Here is a 14,861-nt window from a genome sequence, read left to right as displayed (position 1 = left end):
ACACACTGTGATCGCGTTACTTTGCTTTGTGGCCACGGAGGGGATTCTAAGTCTTTACTTTTTTTTTTGAGGGCTTGCTAGTAAATGTAATTTTCTATGAATAAATAAAAAAGCACATCCTAGATATTTTTGATTTTTATGTTGTTCAGGTGGATCTCCACCTCTTAAAGGTTCCCTACCCCTGATCTAGGATATGCCCCTTGTAGTTTTGCCTTCTGGTAAACCTTGACGTAGGTCTATTTTTGTGGGTAATATAACTGCTGATGCCAAATATTCATTGTTGTTCTTTTTTTTTTGCAGGCAATGAGGCTATGTTTTCACTCGAAACTGCATCCGACTATGTCAAAGATGAGAAGGCTAGCTTTTATGGGTTCAAGTGTTTTGCCATCGGATATGAATTTAGCCAAGGACTTGATGAGGTTAGTGTTCTTTACAATTTCAGCAGTATAAATTGTAAACATTATATGATAGACTTGGGCAGAAAAATCCTTCACCTGGTAAAATTGCAGTTGGTTAAAATATGGTGCACATATTTGTTGGGCCTACTTTATTTACCATTTGCACTTTGTTTTGCATGTGCTCTAAGAGTTTAAGACCCAGCTCAAATCTTGCAATTTGGTATTGCGGGCAGAATTGCAGCAGAACACATGACACTTTTTTGGGTGGCGCTATTTTTTAAAGGCACGCCATGCGATTTTGCCGCGACTGTCACAAAGCAAACCATGATTTTAAAAATCACATGAAGCTTGTCACCCAAAGAGGAGCAGAAGCTTCGTTTTTAGGCAACAAAGGTACATAGGACAGCCGAATCAAGTGAATGGACTGGCCCTATGCGACACGCAAAATTGAATTAGACCTCTTTGAAAATTGCGTAGCAGAAATGCTCTGAACAGGGCCATAGAGGTGCGTGTGGTGTGTTTGTTTTTTTTTTTTTTTTTCAGTTGTGCAGCCTCTAAAATTATCTAAGAATCAGTTGTCTTTCTTGAAGATTGATCCTCTTCCAAACCACTTGAAGCCGTAGGGGTGGCATGTTTATATAAAATAAACTATAATGAATTGGAGCATTATGACTTTTGTAAAATTTCTCAAGTGTGTACTTTATTGCTTTAGAAGAAATTATCTTTTTCATTTATTAAGGGAAATTGGAATTCTCATACTGTCAGGTTATACTGCCACCTTCACGAAGGTTAACACTTGCAAAAAAAAAAGACTAGCCCAGGATAAACCTGCCTATTTCCAGCCAGTCCTTTTTTTTTTTTTTTTTTTTTTTTTTTTTTTTTTTTTAAATTTCTTTGGAAAAAGAGATTGACAATCAAGATTTCTTACTACACTGCTGCTTGAGCTGGTCTCTTAATGGCAGCTATCTGGATTGGCCTTTCCTTAGATTGACTTTTTGGAGTGCCGTATCCAGGCCCGACTGGATGTTGAAGGGACGTGGAGTTTTGCTTGTGCTCTCCAGACCTTCAGGTACTAGTAAAAGCTAGCCTCAGAGCACTTTCCATGTTTTTGAAGACTCTGCTTGATGTCTTTTCGAACTTTCCACTATTGCTGTTTTTACAGCATAAAGGTTTTGAGGGATTGAGTGCTAATGTCCTCCCCTGATTGGGGTAGTACATGCTCCATGCAGTCTTTCCTGCCATTCAGTGTTGGGGAAGCATCCTAATGCTGCTCTTGCTTTGCAAAGGAACCACCTGTAACTCAGTTTCTCTTGTGTTCCTATGGTCTGCCTATAGTATTCTGATCTTCTGGTCGTCCGACCATCAGTCACCAGCTGTCTGTGTTTGTGAGTACCTGGACCCTAGCCTCACACTTGGTCATAGTTACATTGCTGGCACTAGAGCTGCGCAATTAATCGTTAAAAAATCGTGATCTCGATTCGACCCCCCTGACTATCTCTATTGCAGAGTTTGCCGATTCTTTCATATAACAAGTGGAGAGACTTATCTGCTCACTCAGCTGTCAAAAGAAAACATCCTGGCAGTCTGCCAAGTTTTTCCTGAAACATTGTGACAAACTCTTCCTTCTTAGATCAAAGGGATAAAACTTCTGTGTGAAAAAAAAATCCAGCCAGTCTACTAAGTTTTTAAACAAAGTGTAAATGCGGGAAGTTTAACCACTTTTTTTTCTGACACTTGTTAACCTAAAATCACTATTTTTTGCTAGAAAATTATTTGGAACCCCCAAACATTATTTATATGGGCGGCACAGTGGTGTAGTGGATAGCACTTTTGCCTAGCAGTAAGAAGGGTCGCTGGTTCAAATCCCAACCATGACACTACCTGCCTGGAGTTTGTATGTTCTCCCTGTGCCTGCGTGGGTTTCCTCTGGGTACTCCGGTTTCCTTCCACACTCCAAAGACATGCTGGTAGGTTAATTGGATCCTGTCTAAATTGTCCCTAGTATGTATAAATGTGAGTTAGGGATCTTAGATTGTAAGCTCCTTGAGGGTAGGGACTGATGTACAATGTATATGTAAAGCGCTGCGTAAATTGATAACGCTATACAAGTACCTGAAAATATATATATATATATATATATATATATATATATATATATATATATATATATATATAATTATTTTAGCAGAGACCCTAGGAAATAAAATGTCAATTGCTGCAATATTTTGTGTCGCACTATTTGCTCGGCGGTCTTTCAAACGCAATTTTTTTGGGAAAAAATACACTTCAATGAATAAAAAAAACACAGTAAAGTTAGCCCAATTTTTGTTTTAATGTGAAAGATGATGTTACACCGCAAGAATCGTGAGAGAATCGTGATCTATCTTCTAAGCAAAAAAAAATAGTGATTCTCATTTTAGCCAGAATCGTGCAGCTCTAACTGGCACACAGTTCTGCTATTACGGGTTGCCCCAGCCCACATGCTCATAGGTTTTTGAGGTATTTACTCTACCCGGTGATGGCACTGATGTCTGGAATCCAGTGACCGGATGGCTCCATCAGGTGAGGCAGAGTCCCCTGCCATGCTGTCAGGGGCCTCTGCTGCGGTAATATAACTTTGAGTTTAAATTCACCCAAATTTTCTCACATACTGAGTGCAGAGGTTCCAAGTGTGCTCCAGTTCCTTCTGCAGAATCAGTCTCTGTCCTCCCTTTGGCTGTAAAACAGATTGGACTACTGGTCATAGGGTCCATCCCTGACTCAAATTCTGAGTCCTACAGTCGCCTGTCCTCACCCCAAAATTACAAGAGGTTGTTTCAGCTATTGATGTAGTAAACAACATTTGGCAGATCAGCCAGCTGTCTTCAGCCTTGGGTCTTTCAGAGCTTCTTCAGCTGCATGCATCTTTTATTGCATCTGCTATTTGGAGTAGCTCAACGCTAAGCACCCAGCATGGTCCTGGGCCACACTAGAGTGTTTTAACTAATTCCCTTTGAAAGAGAAATTGGTAAATGGCAGTCTTTACCCACCGTGGATCTGACAGTGATCCACCTGTGCAAGAAAGCCACTACACCTGCAGATGGCATACCTTTAGAGATTCTATTGGCCAGCAGCTAAAATCCCACCTTTTGGAGTCCCAGTTTTCCCTCTGTCAAACCATTGCAGACTAGGGTTAGATCTTTTCATTTTGCCAGGGTAGACTTCTTAGTACAAGAATGGGTGGAACAGATATCTGAGGCCTTACACTTTTAGTTGTGATGGCTTGTTAAAAGCATCTAAACTTGTGACCTGCATGGGGTTAATATCCATACAGATGTGCAGAGCACTCTGGTTAAGGTGCTGAGCCACTGATGGCATTCCAAAGAGCATTTGACTCACTTGACCTTTTTAAAGGTCATGGTCTTTGTGGGCCTACTCTTGCATCATCAAGGGTTCCATGGGAGGCCAAAGCATACATCTGCTTTGGCATATGAGAATCCAAGGAAGGGTCAGCTGAATCCCCATCCTCTTCTACTATAGTAAGCATTGTGGTGGAGATTCTGACTCTATGCCTGCAATTCTAGCAGTCAGAAATCCGCTAAGTCTGCAGACAAAATATCTGCATGAAGGTGCACCCCTACTTCATTAAAGGATATGTTCACCTTTTTGGGCAGAATTTCACTTTTCATAATAAATACAAGTGTTTTCCAATGCCATTCCTGACCCAGCCCTCCCAATGTGCTTTTCTCACTTACCTCATTCACATGATATTTAGTATCTTGTCAGTCTTGTATTGTTTGAATGGATTTTCAGATTACATCACTTCCTGTAGCTTGTATCAGCATTCACTTCCTCTTGGGTCATCTCCCAGAAGCAATCACTTCCTTGTTGCATCACATAAGAGGGCATGATCACCACACTGGACCACACCTCCCTCATTAAAATTTCACCTTCCACCCACTTGCTGTACAATCTCCTTTAGATCTCCCATCGGCTATGTAGTACAAGGGCCTGCCTGATTTGCTACAAATTAAATGGATTGTTCAGGTGTGTCTTTTTCTATTCCATAGTTCTGGTAAATCTAAAGGAAATTGTACAGAGATTGTACAATCCGATTGCATAGAGTGTGGCATCTTTATACAAGTACATAGGAGGGAGTAGATGGAGACACTTAGTCGTGAGGCCTCATTCACATCTCCACCTAACAACTCACATTCCTGCATGCGTTTGATTTGTGTGTTTGTTTTCACTCATCACACATAGTGCAGCCCATTCACTTGAATAGACTGCCCTAAGCGCAGCAATCGCCCCAGAGAAGCTCCAGAACTATTTTTAGAGTGTCGCATGGTGCGTTACCGCAGTTTTCAGTGTTTGACGCACTTCGGGAGCCTTTAACATGTGATGACAACAAAAACACAATGCATATTTGCAGCGTTTATGAAACGCATGGCAAAGCGCACTTTCTCTGTGTAGTTTGACATGTGTTTGGAAAAACAGCTGTGAATGGAGCCCCGTTCTTGTGTAAACGCACCAATTTCACTTTCAGGCCCCATTCACACCTAGAGTGATGGGAGTGCATTTTTTTGGCTCGCTTTTACAGTGACACACATAGGGCAGCCTGTCAATTTCAGTGGGCTGTGCTCTACCTGGTAGCTCATAGGACATTTTTGTAAATTTGTTACTGCATTTGTCACCTGTTTTTTCATGTGGCAAAATGTGTGTTTTCTTCTGTTTGGTGTGCCATTAACAATGACACTGAAAGCGCAACTAGTCATTTTAAGTGTATAAATGTGGCCATTCACTATACAATCTGATTGTACAATCTCCTTTTAGATTTACCTATCCAATATAATAGGAAGAGACACCATCAATCCAATCACTCTGTATTCAATCAGGCAGGCTCTTGCACTACATCAGGGATGTCCTGTGTGCTGCATGTGACCCCAGGGAATTTGGCGTGCACCCTGAGCCCGTCCAAAGGGACGCTGGGGTAGTCAGGCACCGGGAGTGCTGTAAAAACTTAGTTGATGGGTGAAGGACACCTGGTAAACTTTCCTCGGTCATACTTTCCTGGTCTGTCCTGTGTTTATACCAGAAAGTTTCTGAAATGATCTGCAAGCTACAGCCATGGATGGACTCTCAAGCCATTTCTTCTGGTCTTACCTGTGCTACTGCACAGACTAATGCACTGTCCCCTTGAATTTCTCTCACCACCTGGCCCCCTTTCTACAGATGGTGTGTCAGCTCTGCCTCTGGAGCTGTGTCATGTCTGGGCCACCACTCTCTCCCCCTCAGGATAATTCACTTACCCCAGAACAAGGCCTCAGTGGTGTCTGTTATACCACACCATTCTCCTTTGCCAGAGGGACCCTCTGAGGTTCTATGTCCAATGAGATCAGCTTTGACTGTCTCTCACCTGGTTAGGGATCTAAATCCTTGGTGCCAGCCATGCAAACTTGATACAGCAGAGCCTTGGCTCTTGTGTTTGGCCTAGTGTTTTTTTATCTCCTTTTTTTTTCCTGGGATTGATGGAAGACCCCCTTAAGAGTAGGCCTAATAAATCTCAGTGGAAAACTTCTCCTTCGAGGGTTTGTCTGCAGGATTCAGCTGGATCTCACCTTTTCAGTTTTCACAGCTGAAACCAATGTCGTCTGTAGTAGAGGGTGACTACCCTAGTTCAGAGACCTCTTCTTCCTTCTTCTTCTTCCTTTTTTTTTTTTTTTTTTTTTTTTTTTAATTTTTTTCTGTGTTTTGGCCGCTTTCTCTACAATGAGGGTTTAGTTAGTGAGCAGTCTAAAATGTCTGCCCCTATAGACCAGATAGTCTCTGATGTATGCATTCAGCCTCGCCTTCAGCTGACTAGTAAAGGGTCTGCTCCACATATCCTGGTGGTTGCTCCCAAGCAGTATTCTGATCTTCCAGAACAGGAGGTTCCCTCTACTTTATTGGATCCTGCATCAGACTTTGTTGGACGCAACAAAGGTACTGCTGTGCCTTCACTACTGAGAAGGAATGGGAGTCTTTCTGCATCAAGGAAAGCAGCTCTGTTCTTGAGCTGGACCCGATACCTTGAGTCTGTCTCTCACCCATTTTTAAGTTGAAAATCGGGCAAACTGCTTAATATGTAAGTGAAAGAATGAAAAGTTAATTAACACACCCTGCTGTCAGAATACCATATTGTTGCAGAAGAGACCCCTGCATCCAAACCGCTTGTGTTGATGTGGGGATTTGTGAGGTGGTGTTGTGTGTGGTGTTTTTTTTTTTTTTTTTTTCCCCCTATGGTTGAAAGGAAAAAACGTGTATACCCAGCTTTAGCAGTTGACTGCCCTGTCTATGCACTAGTGCATAGACTATGGAATAATCATATCCACCACAATATCGGGTGTCTTACCTTACATTTTTATCAGTTTGTTTTTAAATAACTTTATTCTTCAAATCTGTTTTTAGGGCATTATCCAGCTGGAGAAAGAACTTGCCAACCTAGGAAGCATATGCGCTGCTGCTTTAATGAAGAAAGATTTGGCTCTCCCTATTGGTAATACAATATATTTGAGCTATTCAATAAAATACACAATTTCTGTTCAAAAGATTGATCCTGTTAGTTGGCATTCCTTATTTGGTTGTCATTAGAACCCCAGCTAGACAGGTCAGTTTGTGTCCAGCCTGCTAACTGATCAGTTAGCGTTTTAAAATAGAATGCTTTTCGGGCTAATAAAGGTGGTGGACACCTTTCCTTTTTTTACTCTTGGCCAGGTTAAAAAAAAAGGTTAAAAAAAAAAATGACAGTTCCACTTTAAGTTATGAGACCTGTTCAGAAGGGCCAGAAGAATGATCACAATTTTTGTTTTGTTTTGTTTAAAGCAGCGTTCCACCCAAAAGTCCTTGCCCCCATTACATGCCACATTTGGATGTAATTTTTTTGGGGTGTGGGTACCTAGTTTTGACAGGTACTTTCTGTCCCGCTTCCGTCGGCTATTCGGCGACTCTCCCCCTAGGCAACCCCTCCCTCTCTGCAATCTTCTGGGACACGTCACAGGTCCCAGAAGATTGCCTGGCCATTAAGAGCGCAGCACGACTCGCGCGCACCCAGCTGTGAAGCCACATGCTGTCACATCTGGGTTCCCACACTTGCAATGACGGCGTGGGGAAGAGGAGCGAGACTTTGGGAGGCTGCATCGCTGGATGACAGGTGAGTGTGTGTTAATTAAAAGTCAGCAGCTAAACTGTAGCTGCTTACTTTTAATATACTTAAACGAGTGGAACTCCGCTTTTAAGCTGAAAACCCCCATTTACTGAGTAGTCAAGTAATGTGTTTCGACCAATTTTGTTGTGAATAATTCGTCGTTTTTGTTATTTGAATGATTTTTAGCTTGCAGAACATTTGGAAGAGTAGAGCTGGCCATACATGTTGTTAAAGGATCCAACGGTGGTTGTACTATCAGATTGTATGCAAAGGCATGTCTGATCGCAAACAAATTGAAGATATTATTAGATCCTCCTATTGCAATATTTGGTAGCTCTGAAGGAGTTTGTACAGAATTTATGCCATCAGATTATGAGTTCTATGGCCTGCTTAAGACTTATGATGTCTAACTCAATAGAGGAGCAACTTAACCATTCTCTTTTTCAGGTAGTGAATTGGAAGAAGATTTGGAGATTGTTGAAGAGGCTGCTTTACAGGTAAACAACCCAGACTGCATGAATGATCTGCTAGCAATTATGGCTTTGGTTTAATGCTTTTCTAATACAAATGGCCCACTTGTTTTAGCGTCATAGGTCAATAGTCTAAAGGCTCACTTTCGAAACATTTGGCTGTAATCTAACGAGACCTCATTAGCCAGTGAGGTTTTTTTCTCCAGTTGAATTCTCCATAGTATTAAATGCATTTAAAATATAAATATATAAGGGCACTGGTAAAATTAAAGGTAGTGCAACTGTAGAGACCTTGCTTCTGGAGAAGTAGGAGGTATAAGAAGCTTTAGCACCCATCAAAATGGAAATGAGTTTTGAGATGGACTTTCCATTTAAAATGGTTAGAGTTGTGCAAATATGTAGGTTAAATCTGTGTCGGCTAATTACTTCTTTTAAAGGCCTGTAATGGAGTAGTATGGGGACTGCTATAGCTAACCTCGCCTTTTGACGATGCTAAGTCCCTGGCTGTCATGCTGGTACACCAGCTCAGTTTATTTTCTAGATCACTGACACAGAGCAAGTGTGTGTGTGTGTAGAAAGTTCTGATTTTATGTTCATACTTTTTCCAGGCTAGCACCCCAAAGTATTGAAGCCAGAGACAGCCAGGCAAATTGCTTTTTTAGCTGATGATCAGCAATGGTGGCCTTATTATCCTAATGAAATAGACCCAGAAGGCCTTTGTAGATTGTCTTGTGCGGGTTATCCAGACCAACTTAAATAAGGCACTTCAAAAATTCTGTACTCCAAAGGTTACAGGATTGGAATTGTGGTGTCCCATCCCTAATCTTTCACTGTACATCCTCATTTAAAGGATGTGATATATGCAGACTGGGCTCACACTAAAAAGGTGTTTGTTCACTTATACAATTTGATGAACAGTACCTCTTGTAAAGTGAGTTCACTAAGAAATTAGGTATGCCTGCGGTGGATCCGGCAGCTTTTGATTTAAGCAAAGACACAGTTCCAGTGGATAGGGTCCGGGCAATTAAAGGTATTGTAAGGTCAGAAGGTTTTTATCTTAATGCATTGTATTAACATAAAAAGCCTTCTGTGTGCAACAGCCCCCCTAACACTTACCTGAGGTCCCTCTGTCCAGCGATGTCCACAAGTGTCATTCATCTGAGATTCTCCCTCCTGATTAGCTGAGACACAGCAGCGGTGCCACTGGATCCCGCTGCTGTCGGTCAGCTAGCCAATCAGGAGGGAGAGGGGGCGGAGCCAGGTTGGGGCTTCGTGTCAGAATGAACACGGGTAGCTGTGACTCGGCTCGGTTGCCCCATAGCAAGCTGCTTGCTGTGGTGGCACTCAACTGGAGGGAGGGGCCTGGGGCACAAAAGAGAGACCTGAGAAGAGGAGGATCTGGGCTGCTGTGTGCAAATCCACTGCAACAGGGCAGGTAAGTATACCATGTTTGTAAAGTCTAGTTTGTTTTGTTTTTATTCCCTTATAAAAATAATCACTAAGGATGCTTTGGACAATCGTCTGGAAGCTATTTATGAAGACTCTTTTGCTGTTGTAGAACTAGCCTAACAATGTGCAGCTGCTGTTGTGGGAGTGTCAAAGCCTCAAGAAGATCTGGGCCAATCAAAAGTTGAGTCAGATTCTGACACACAGAGATGCCAAATCGGGCTTTTATGGACGCTATTCAACAGCTTTCTTGAATGGCTTGTCAAAAAAAAAAAAAAAACAGGTCAATTGTTTACTTTTTCAAGGGAAACTGGTTTGACTCTGCTCCGAATAATTATATCAAAAAGGTTACTGGGTAAAAGTACCGTGTTGCCACTTAAAAAGTCAAAGCCCATGGTACAAAAGCCTGCTAACACCTTCTATTTCCAAAAACATTTCTATTTTTCGCAAAACACTTCTGTGTGTATAAAAAAAATTATTTTGATAAACTGTATAATTATTTTGACACCTATTTGGTGGAATTTCTTCTGAGTGTGCTGTTAACAAAAAGGTCATTTTACCAAAGGAGCACTGCACATAGAAAAAAATAGGTTCTTTACCCATTAAGTGGGAATAACTAATGTACTGTATTTAATCAAAAGACAGCAAGTGGGGAGATGTTTGTGTTACAATAGATGTGTACACCCAAAATGACTTTTATATTGCATCAATACCTTTTTAAAACCAATTGGATTTGCTAAAATGCATGTTGTTTTACAGGTGTGCAAAACTCATTCTGGGATTTTAGGAAAAGGCCTTGCTCTGTCTCATTCGCCAACCATTCTGGAAGCCCTAGAAGGAAACCTTCCTTTGCAGATTCAAAGCAATGAGCAGTCCTTTCTGGAGGATTTCATCACTTGTGTGCCAGGGTCTAGCGGTGGACGTTTGGCAAGGTTCGTATTTCAAATTCTGTAGCTCACTATGGTATATTATTGCGTGGGAGGTTTTTTTTCTGGTCTATACAAAAACATTAGAACCTTGTATTTTAAGCAAAAAGTTTAAAAGTACTCTGGGACTGCTCTCAACCTTGGATTGGTTCTCAGTATTTGGCTTAAAGCAGGTTTTACCAGGGTTGTGTGCTGAAGCTACTGGCTGTCAGCAGTAGTCCAGCACAGCATTGTTCTGCTCCTGGGATCCTTCATTTGGGCACTCTAAAGTACAATTTAATTCCAACACCTCACCATTCTCATTATACAAGTAGCCCCTCTGACATCAACAGTATTTTCTTTGATTGCCTTATTGGAGAAGTGCATATCCAGTTATTCAGTCTCCCTTTGAAGCAACATGCATTTGTAGTAGTGATCTTTTCACAAAGAACACCATGCATTTAGATCAATTTTGTAAGTGAAATGTTACCATGGTAAGGTGAACCAACTATCCATGAGGAAATGTGTGTAAAATAAGTAAATGTTAAATACCCTACCCCTCAAGTGCACCAGAATTTTAAAATGACATGTATATGCACATGTTTCATTTTTTTAAATGGCACCCTAATGCCCTGTGCAATGTGCCTGCATTGCACCTTGACGAAATGCAATGTAACACAAAAATCTGGGTTGATGTGCATTGTTCAATCCATTCAAAATAAAAGGGCTGCCTTTAAAGCAAAGCACATTAACATACAGCTTACTGCATATTGGCGCATTGCTGTAATCCCTGTCCTTCTACAAGACCACTGTAGCTGCAGGTGCTGTGGAGTAATACATCATCAAACATCTCTACAGGAGCTCAGAAGTTTGTTTCTGAACAGTTTGCAGCATATGGTGTTTATGTTAGAAGTCTAGCAGGCTGCCAGAACCACTCTGACATAATAAATGAGGGTAGTGCAGTTGCATTTTCAGTGCAAGTTTTCTGGCATCTGTGGTGATTAAGCATGCATACCTACTCCTTACCCAGTTTTACCAGCATTTGAGAGATTGCTATACTACCTGTTCGGTCCTGCCTTCAGCCTCTCATTGCCAACCTTTGTGTTCATCCGGGCGCTGGCTTAGATATTACCCATGCTGCATTCTCATTTTATCTCCATTGTGACAGTTGGTGCTGTCTTTGTCAGACAATGTGATGTTGATGGTCCAGATGTTGGAGCAGTTCATATGGTTCTTGAGCTTTCAGAAATCATTGCTGGAATCAAGCAATTGTTTGGAGAATCTGGGTCTAGTCCTGGACACAGCTCTCGGGGCAGAGCACTTCTTCCAATGGAGAAACTTCAGATAATCTGAACCCAGATTCGGCTTTCCCAATCCAGAAGTCATCTGACTTTGTTTTTATGTGGAGTCTTGGGCCTGATTGTCTCCTTTTGGACATCTGCCCAGTTTTCAGTCCAGACTTCTAGAGCTCTATCAAGTTTTTGGACAGACTTATTAACTTGGCTCTAAATTCAAGGTTGTCCCTACCCTTTTAGCTCAGGGATCCAACTGTGGAATCAGGGAAGTCATTTATTTCCATCTTTTGGAAGATACTTATGGGTGCAAGCCTCTTGCAATGGGTAGGGGTACAGGGCACCCTTTCTGTACAAGGTACTTGGTCTCTAGAGATATCCCCTCTCCCGATGAACATCCTGGTACTTAGGGTGATTTGTCTGTCTCTGCAGCGTTGGACCATCTTGCTGAAAGGTACAGTATGGATTAAGTCGGGCAATGCCACATTGGTGGTGTATGTCAATTAGAGAGGCACTGGAAGTGTCGCTTCAGCAAGACAGGTGGGGATCCTGTCCTGGGTGATACTTCATGTTCCTGCCTTTACCGCCGCATATATCCCAAGTGTGGACCATTGGTAGGTAGACTTCCTCATTCAATGGTGCCTGGGCCCCCTGGGGTAGTGGTCCCTATGCCCAGATTTATTACCATAGATGGGGGAAAACTGGATAAGGACCTTCTGTGCTCCAGGTTTACTTACTCCTGGACAGAATTGTCTCCAGGTACAAGCATCTTCCTGTGGAAGCAATGGGTGCTTGAGTCTAGTGGTTCCAGGGGGTGGGTATGCCTGGTTCTTTGCCTTTCCTGCCTTGTACTACATCCTCATCTGCTTCTCGGGATTGAGGGCATTCTGGTGATTTTCATTGCTCCAGACTAACCCACGCAAACATTGTTTTCTGGTAACCCATGGCAGCTCTGCTGGACATCTATACATGGTCGGTGTTCTTTGTGAACTTGAATGTATTATGCCAGCCTGACAAGACTCCTGGGGGATGATTTGTGGGCTTCTGCATTTTCCGATTCTTTTGTGGCTCAAGTACCGATTTTTATCATTCCTTTTTGCGGCCACTGGCCTTAGTGTTAGTTCGCCAATTAGAATCGATCTGATTTATGTCAGAAGTGGCACAAGTGGGGACTTCAAATCCTCAGACTGCTGGAGTGGCTGCAGGGGAGCTGACACCTTAGCAACCCTGCAGGTAAGTTCAGCGGGACAGGCCAATGTCCATTCACCTTTTTACATTTTTCTTTTGAAGGTGAACTAACCCTTTTAATGGTAAGCCCAGGTTTTCAAAGATGGTGTTCTCTGAATCTGTGGTTACTTTGAGGAAGGCTACTTTCCTGCTAGGTCTAGGCCAGTGTTTCTCAACTTCAGTCCTCAAGGCGCCCCAACAGGTCATGTTTTCAGGCTTTCCATTATTTTGCACAGGTGATCAGTTTCACTGCCTTAGTAATTACCACAGCTGTTTCATCTGAGGAAAATCCTGAAAACACGACCTGTTGGGGTGCCTTGAGGACTGGAGTTGAGAAATGCTCGTCTACACACATCTCACATTGTGTAAAAGTTTTAAGATTTTTGAATAAGGGGGTCTATCATGTGGCTCTCCATCTGTTACTCTGACTCTGTGGGACATTAATCTAGTTCTCTCTGTGCTTCAGAAATCATTTTGAACCCATTATACTGTAGACCTCTCTCTACTCCCACCCTTGAGGGTAGTGTTCCTTTACCCATTACTTTTGCAAGATGGGTGTCTTGGTAGCCTTATTCTGTAAGAGCTCTTTGCTGGCTTGGAATAGGAACAAGGTTGTGTTGAAGCTCAGGACTCCTTTCTTGCCTTAAAGGGTAACTAAACCTTCATTTAAAAAAAACAAACATGTCATACTTGCCTCCTCTATGCAGTTGGTTTATAACAGAGGGGTCCCGCAGCACCACAGGACTCAGCCCCGACTCCCATGTCATTGGATTTGATTGACGGCAGCGGGAGCCAATGGCTGCACTGCTATCAATCTATCCAATCAGGGCTCGAGACACTGGCTGGAGTTGGTGTGCTCACTCTCAGTGCTGGAAAGACCGGGTTTAGGTGAGTAAAAGGGGGGAAAGGATCTGGGGGGTTGCTGCACTATAGAAGGTTTTTCACCTTAATGCATTAAGGTGAAAAACCACGAGGGTTTACAACCCCTTTAAAGTAGTTTCTGCCTTCTCGCCTCAACAAGGATAATGTTTTTCTGTCCAGCTCCTGTTTACAAAGAGAAAATTTATCTCCATTTCCTGGATGTGGGTTGGGCTCTTAGCCACCCTTACTTTCAGGAAGTCTATTTCCCTTTTTTGTTATCAGACGGAATGCCGAAGGGGGGAATTTCTCTAGGTGGCTCGGGCAGGTCCTCATCCAGAAGGGTTCCACCCTTTCCTTTCAGCTTTAAAGGGGTTGTAAAGGTAATTTTTTTATTGTTTAAAAATAACAAACTTGTTATACTTACCTTCACTGTACAGCTTGTTCTGCACAGAGTGGCCCCGAACCTGCTTTTCTGGGGTCCCTCGGCGGCTGTTTCAGCTCCTCCCCGCAAGAACTATCCACCTTAATGCGAGCTCCCTCGCATGGTGGTTAGTTCTTGCGGGCGCGCTCCCGTGATACAGCCGGCGGCTATAGCCGCTCACTGTATCACTCGGCCCCGCCCCCGGCGCGCCGCGTCATCGGATGTGATTGACAGCAGCGCGAGCCAATGGCTGCGCTGCTTTCAATCCATCCACTGCAGCCAATCAGCGACCAGGCTGAGCTGCAATAGAGATGACGGGAACGAGCAGCGGAGATTCGAGGTGTCAGGTAAGTAAAACGGGGGGGCTGGGGGCGGCGGTATTGTCAAAAGTTTTTTCACCTTAATGCATATAATGCATTAAGGTGAAAAAATTTTTACCTTTACAACCCCCTTAAGCATCTTTTCTATGTTTGCAAGGCTACCACTGGAAACATAGAGTACTGTTAGAAATATAATTAAAAAAATTTTTTTTTTTTTTTTTTTTTTTTTACTTTTGTCTGATTTATAGATCTGTTTGTCTCCAGCTTTGTTTTCCACAATCCACTTACTGTTGACTGACTCACCTGCTGTCCACAACTACTCTTTCTAAACTAAGCTTTAGTTTTGAACTTTGCTAGTT

The 14,861-nt window shown here is 42.5% G+C and overlaps 1 protein-coding gene across 18 annotated transcripts in view; it reads left to right on the top strand.

Annotated features, from left to right (window-relative positions):
• The window catches only part of MYCBP2 (MYC binding protein 2), a 370,986-nt gene that overhangs the window by 210,693 nt on the left and 145,432 nt on the right, over window positions 1–14,861 (top strand). For all 18 annotated transcript variants that reach the window (XM_073614281.1, XM_073614278.1, XM_073614285.1 and 15 more), the window contains 4 exons: window positions 301–419; window positions 6,825–6,912; window positions 8,008–8,057; window positions 10,236–10,408. In XM_073614281.1, coding sequence (XP_073470382.1) covers window positions 301–419; window positions 6,825–6,912; window positions 8,008–8,057; window positions 10,236–10,408 — 430 coding nt within the window. The remainder of the gene's footprint in view (window positions 1–300; window positions 420–6,824; window positions 6,913–8,007; window positions 8,058–10,235; window positions 10,409–14,861) is intronic.

The sequence above is a fragment of the Aquarana catesbeiana genome, linkage group LG02 (assembly GCF_042186555.1).
Source record: "Aquarana catesbeiana isolate 2022-GZ linkage group LG02, ASM4218655v1, whole genome shotgun sequence".
NCBI classification, from domain to species: domain Eukaryota; kingdom Metazoa; phylum Chordata; class Amphibia; order Anura; family Ranidae; genus Aquarana; species Aquarana catesbeiana.
This window is presented reverse-complemented; position numbering and strand designations above follow the sequence as displayed.